The 7,083-nt window shown below is 34.7% G+C and overlaps 1 protein-coding gene across 1 annotated transcript; it reads right to left on the reverse strand.

Annotated features, from left to right (window-relative positions):
• Window positions 1–4,172: 4,172 nt before the first annotated feature.
• Window positions 4,173–6,877, reverse strand: LOC140872533 (cytochrome P450 CYP749A22-like). Its single transcript, XM_073275396.1, has 5 exons — window positions 6,363–6,877; window positions 6,055–6,278; window positions 5,488–5,720; window positions 5,001–5,379; window positions 4,173–4,754 (listed from the first exon to the last, which is right to left on the reverse strand). The coding sequence occupies exons 1-5, from the start codon at window positions 6,625–6,627 to the stop codon at window positions 4,311–4,313; spliced, it is 1,545 nt and encodes a 514-aa protein (XP_073131497.1). The 5' UTR covers window positions 6,628–6,877; the 3' UTR covers window positions 4,173–4,310.
• Between the last annotated feature and the right edge of the window lie 206 nt (window positions 6,878–7,083).

Raw genomic sequence — 7,083 nt, forward strand, 5'->3', positions numbered from 1 at the left:
ATATCATCAAATTATTTAAAATTTAGTCATTTATTTTCTTTCAATTTGATTTCGCAATTCATTGTCCTTACATCATATCTAACGGTTCCAAATGTATTGGTAGCCGTTGAATTTTGACATTGATTATAGACTGTTTAAATTATTTAAATTTGAATTTTATAATAATTTTATATGCTAACTAGTTATAATTAATTCGTGTATAGTAACGGCTGCCAATGCTAATCATCGATCGCTTGAAAACGATATGCACTTGACGTTTTATGTCTTCCTCGCCTACATATATATTAGAGAACTTTTTTCAAAAAAAAAATTGACATGACTACTCGCATTCGCTATTTTTTTGGTGTATATTGAATAAATTCCTGAATTAATACAATAATATGTAAAACACGCTAGTCAGATAATTGTTTTGGACAAATCCCGTGTGACAAACTAGTTCAAGAAAATTTTGATAGACAAATCGAACACCTGACCACTGGTCGTTCATAGTTAAAATTCATACTATTCATCAATATTGTTAATTTGAGAATCGACATTTAGTTATCGTTTGGTGTATAGAATAAGACATTAAATTACGTATTTTATGCTATCATATTATTCAAATATACTGATTTATATCCTTGTATTACACATTATTTATCATCTTATCGATAAACCGCTATCATAATAACTATTTTTTGGATCACTTTTTGACGTGTTGCATTTTTATATTACCATTAGTGTTTCAATATCTTGACTTCCATTTTCTTTATCTATTTTTCCAAAACACCACTTCCTTTTGTGATAATATGAAAAGGTAGACTCATAAATCATAATACGAGTCTCTTGGTTATGTATTTTTTATTTCCTAAAACAATATATATTCTGGCAACTAAAATATATACCAATATTTTTGTCTGTTAGTGCGAGCACAGGAGAACCCCAATACTTTTTTTTTTTTTTAAATGAAAAACTGTCAAAGAGTACAGCTTGCCATGATTTTTTTTCTCAATTGGATGTATGAAAATTATATTTTTGATCGTGTAAGTTACATATACTCCATTTTTTTATCCCATTAATTGTCAATTTATGGTATTAAATAGTCCACTAAGTTGCATTTCTTTTCGATTTTCGTCCACTTTTATCGAAGTGCTAATGAGGCACCAAAAAATATAACATGTCACGAGAAAATAATGACAAAACACCATATATTGTTGATAAGTCTGATATCACGTTAGTACTCCAGTGAAAAGAACTAAAATTGAAAAAAAAAACATGCAAGTTAATTAGTGGATTAAAATCTTGATTCACACATAACAAAACATGACAAAAAATGTAACCTTCCCCAAATAAAAATTCAAATTTTGTCTCTCATTGTGTGTGTGTATGTATAATAATAATAATATAAATCGATATTTAAGTCATTCCCTCGCCATTCTAAAGCCTAATTAAGTTCCTTAGCCATGGGGGCCATATAGTTGGTCGTGGGGTCGGCGGCTTACATTTTCTTTATCTCTAAAGCATGCTTTAACCGTTAGAAAAGGGCAAGTAATTGCTGATGACTTATAATTGATCTGGCATCAAGATTCTAAGTTTGGGATAATGTCTCGGGTTTGAAAATCAATTATATCAATTTTCTTCGAAACTAAAAAAAAAGACAGGTAATTAAACGAATTTAATCTTTAATAATCTTTATAGCGTGCAAAATGTAAAAATAAATAATTATACATTTTTTTTCTTACAGTAGTTCAAAATTATAGATTAATCTAAATAATTAAATGAATTGCGCATATTGTCCCCTATAGCTAGATGTGTCAAAACGGGTCAGCGGAGCGGGCCAGCCCACCCATCATAATCCATCATTAGGCGAGGCGAGGCGGGGCTGCCCACCTTTTTTGCGGCTTGAAAAAATACCAAACCAACCCACTTATTTTAAGTGGCGGGGCGGGCCAACCCGACATGCTCACGTGTAAATTGGCGGGTTTTTGCGGGCCAACCCGCATCCCACCACAACCCACCATTAGGCGGGACGGTGCGGACCAGCCCACTTTTTAGGCGGGTTGAGAAAATTGCCAACTCAACCCACCAATTTGTATAGCAGGGCCGGCTAACCCAACAGATCTAACCCATTTTGACACCTCTACCTATAACACATATCTCTATGTATTCCTGTAGCACATTATTAATGAATAGCACATATTCCTTAGCATTCCTACTAGCGATTTTCACTCGTATTAATTTATCACAACATAAGCTCCAAGCCCATATTATTTTGTCACGGCCATTAGATGTAGGTCCAGCGGGTTGGCCCGGTGTGAGAACCAAATTTTATTTTGTTTTACTTTTTTAATTCTTAACCCCAAAATAAGCGGATTGGCCACAATAGGCCCATAAGTTTTTTGTACGCCCAACATACAGGCCCATAGAAGTGATAGAACCATAAGAAAAGTAGGGTGTTTGGCACTGAAATTAATTCCATGAGATACATAGATTTTTTAAAGTGTGTTTGTGAAATGATTTTTGTAAAAAGTGTTTGAAAATATTTTTAAAAAGTATAATTTAACTATAGTTTTCAAACAATTGAGATGAATTCATATATGTTTTTAGAATTGAAGACAAACGATTAAAATCAAAACATATTAATTTTTAATTGCAAATTTTTTTTTATAAAATAGTTTTCTGAATGCATATTTATTATTAAAACAAATTTTAAAACATTTACAAAAATTTTGCAAAAAACACTTTATAAAAACATTCTATAAGTATCTATCGAACGGAGCCTAGTGAATTATATATTTCGCTACGAGTGAGACATATAACCAAATACACCAAATGGTATACATTGCAAATTCAATTTTTTGTTTTGGTCCACTCATTTGTTCAAAGTTTGGTTTTAATACGCTATTTTAAAATTTTCATTATTTTGATCCAACTGCTAATGTGACAATGAAAATAGCTAATGTTTCAGATGTCACGTCAGCAATTGGACAAAAATAATCGAAAATCCCCGCACCTCATAAACCGACGGGTCTAATCCAGATTGGACTCACTAAACATTATATAATTTTAACATTATCTTCAATACACAATAAATTTTTTTTAAAAAATTAATGTGATACTCCGTGAAATTATTTTAATCCGAATCCATTCATTATGGGTTTATGAGGGTTGGCCCAATTATTGGATTATTATTAGGAAAGGTCCAGCCCAGTTTTCTACCTGTTAGGGCTTGTCCTGACTTGGGCTGTTATTTATGGGCCGACCCGAGCTGGGGACCAATGGGCTGGACAGGCTTTTCTATGTCTGGGATTTATATGCATTGAGGATAAGTTTGACCATCTCCAGATATTCACGAGATAGGGATAAACTTGAAGGCGGTCCAATGAGTGAAGAGTCCTACTCCAGGACATGTTATAATTCGACTAGGTAACATATTCTATTTTTTCCTATAAATACAAGTACTGTTATGGTTGTGTTCATTCATTACTCACTATTCATTATTCATCACACATTCACTCTTACTTTTACATTCACACACTCATATCTCTCAGTTTTCGCATTAAACATATCCTCTGCCTTCAAGACACTGACTTAGGCATCGTAGGGGTCACGCCGAAAACACTTTCAGCGCCCCTTGACCTAGCTGTTGCTTGTGCAGAACTTGATGGTACCCGACCCGACCTGCTTCATCGAAGATTTGGAGGATCCATTCTACCAGACCGAACCCGAGATAAAATTCTGACATCATCATAATGAATCTTACTTTCTAACTTTATATTGATTAATAATATTTAAGAAACAAATATTATCACATGTTAAAATCAATTAATCTATAATTTAATTATTAACAAAACAACATTATAAATATTAATCATATGATAGAATAAAGTTATTTTAATACTAAAATATTATTAAGTATTCATTATTCAATGTAATAAAAATATAGATAGATTATTAATAACATCTAATAATATACATATATATATATATATGTACTCATATAATATATATAATGGCAGGATGAGTTCAGGTTCATTTTACTAAATACCAACACTCGCCCCGACCCACTTTACCGGTCTAACATGATCCGTAGGTCTAACAAATGGGTTTAATATAGATTCAGGTTTAAAACGCGATCTATTGTCATCCCTAACTAAAACCAAAATTGGATAAGGTAATGAAAACAAATAATTTCTTTCCCCAGTATGTATGTTGAGGTAATTATAAAAGTTTGCCAATATTATATATACACTAAAACCAATCATGTAATTATTCATTATTTATGAAGACAACATCCAAAGTAGCAAAAGGAAAAGTTGGGCATGTTTATGTTATGCATTCATCGAATCCAATGGTTGCAAAATGATTGGCAAACCATGTTGAGGACGAACTGTGACAAGGATGATAGGAGAGTGAACATAACTTGGAGACAATGTGAACTTGAACCTTTGAAGGATCATAGAGAGTGCAATCTTCGCTTCATTGCTTGCAAAGTTCAATCCTACGCACGTTCTCGGGCCGAATCCGAACGGAAGGAACGCCATGGGGTTATTTCTTGTTGCCTTAGCCACCCCTTCTGCAAATCTCTCTGGTTTGAAGAGGTGAGCATCTTCTCCCCATATTTCTTGACTTCTATGGAATTCTATAATGGGAATGCTTATTTCCATGTTAGCCGGGAGCTCGTACTTTCCTAGCCTTACGTCGCTTTTCGCTCTTCGCGCAAGGCTTGTCACAGGGCTGTATAGCCTTAAAGTCTCGTTGATGATCATGCTTACCTAAACACATGAAGGAAAAAATGAAGTGAATGTACTTGAAACTTGGATTCTTGTTGTTAGCTTAACACTTGTCATAAAATTCTAAAAAGAGTTCAAAGGACATGGATCCTTTGCCGTGGGGGGAAAACAGCATGTGGTGCTGTGCAGCGAAACGACACCGTTTCACATAGATTCTAGTTTGTAAGGGACAACACCTGGTGCTGTTTTTCTCTCGCTGCAGAGGATCCGAGAGCACAAGCTGCTTACAATTTTTAATCTGGCGAGGCCTTCGGATTTTGGATTTTCTTGGCCAAACACTTGAAACACCTCGTTTCTCGCCTTTTCTTGCCAATCTGTGTGAATCCCCAAGAAAAGAAATATCCAAGTAAGTAAGCTGCCAGTTGTCTCATGTCCAGCAAGAAAGAACCCCTTGCATTCATCAATGATATTATCAATAGAAATCCGATTTTTCTTGTCTGCAGCATGGTGAGCTGCAAGCAATGATCCCAAAAAGTCATTCCCAAAGTTCTGTGCGTCTCCTTTGGACACTTTATCCTCTCTTTTCCTCAATATTTCCACGATAGAATCGCGTAGAGATTGTTCGACTTCATCTGATTCAATATCATCTTTGGTCTTGTAACCTTTGCTGAGAGACATCAAAAAGAAAGTTTTAGTCCATCCCTCGTTAAGTGATTTGGAACACAAGCCTAATCAAGATTATTTCAATTTCAAAAGAGTGAAAGATGGAGTTTACATGATATCTGGAACTCGAACTTTGTCGACGTTCTTGAATAAGAGAAACCCGAGCCTCGTCAACATAGCGAATATGTGTTGTCCTTCCAAGTAACTACTTCCAAAACCTGTTCTTGCAATCACCTCAGAAGTTAGAAGATCGAATTCGTGGTGCACTTCTACTTCTTTCCCTTCATACTTTTTCCAGTTTCCTATCATAGTTTCCACACTTGCAACCATCACCGGAAACATTTCCTGCATCACGGCGGGACTAGATTTGAAAGCCATCGATTTCAATTATATATATATATATATATTTTTTGTTTATTGAAGCAAACGATCAAATCTTAAATCAACATCTTACTTATTTACACATTAATAATAATACAAAGTAGAATGAACTTGAAATTCATCGTGATTAACTTGCAATACTATGTAAACATGTAAATGTTGGATTTGAAGTTTACGGTATCACCTTTCTGAACAAGAAAAATACATTCGAAATCCATAAATTTGAAATCCATCAATTCAAACGCAATCTGTTGTTACGAATTTGATTCATCATTTGTGTGATGCTCAATCAGTTTACCTTCAAGCTTTCTGCATAAAAAGCATGGTTGGCTATTTTTCGCAGTTTCGACCATTTCTCCCCTTCTGTCATAACAAGGCCATCGCCCACGAGCTTCACTGCAAAGCCATCGATTTTGATTTTCGGATACATACTTTCTTTGTTAGACAATATTTCTTTAGCCAACTCCGGCTCACTGATCACCATATGAGGCCGGGGACCGTTCCAAGTAAGAAAATTCCTTCCTATGACAGATAGAACCTCTAATAAATTACAAGATTTCATTCACTACTTGTAATAAAAGAAGCACAAAAAATCCTTTTCGTTACCGTATATCTTCATCCAGGCATAGAAATTGGGATGGACTCGTGGGAATATGTCGTGAGACGACAATTCCATCGGACCCTTGCTTGCTTGCTGCTTCAAGAACATGGCCTCTTTAGTACTTCCATGAATTAATTTGTACGAAGGGCCGTTGATTCCCTGTCTCCTCATCGCCGATTGTATGCGAAATGGTTTCCATATTACTTTGTAGATGAATCTCAACAAAAACAGGGCAATCAAGAAGAGAGGAATTGAGAAAAGAATGCCCATGACCTTTGTGTTTGTAGAGCAATAGAAAAATAACTTCAATTTTAGTTTATACTAAGAAATGGTCGTCTGAGATATCAAGAAAAACGAGGGGATGAAAATGAAAGTGATTTGGATATTGTATCAATCAAGAGACAAAACACGTCATCTTTTGTTCAAATTTCTTGTCCCACCTTTTGTTTGGAAGTTATATATTCAAGGGAAAACATGATCGAATATAGTACTGTTGCTCATTTTCGGTTGGTGAGAATGTGTTTAAAAATGAACGAGAGAGACTATTTATCTGCAGGCTCGAGGGACTTGCTGAATGACATCCAAAAAGAAGTTCACAAGAAACAAGTTTCCTTTGTTTCATACTTTTGTGATTCAGGGGGCCAGGGTTTTAACCAACTAAAGTTAGCGACTCCAAGTTTTCTCCTCATAAAAAAAAAAAACAAACAAACAAACAAAAACAAACAA

The sequence above is a fragment of the Henckelia pumila genome, unplaced genomic scaffold (assembly GCF_033568475.1).
Source record: "Henckelia pumila isolate YLH828 unplaced genomic scaffold, ASM3356847v2 CTG_466, whole genome shotgun sequence".
NCBI classification, from domain to species: Eukaryota; Viridiplantae; Streptophyta; class Magnoliopsida; order Lamiales; family Gesneriaceae; genus Henckelia; species Henckelia pumila.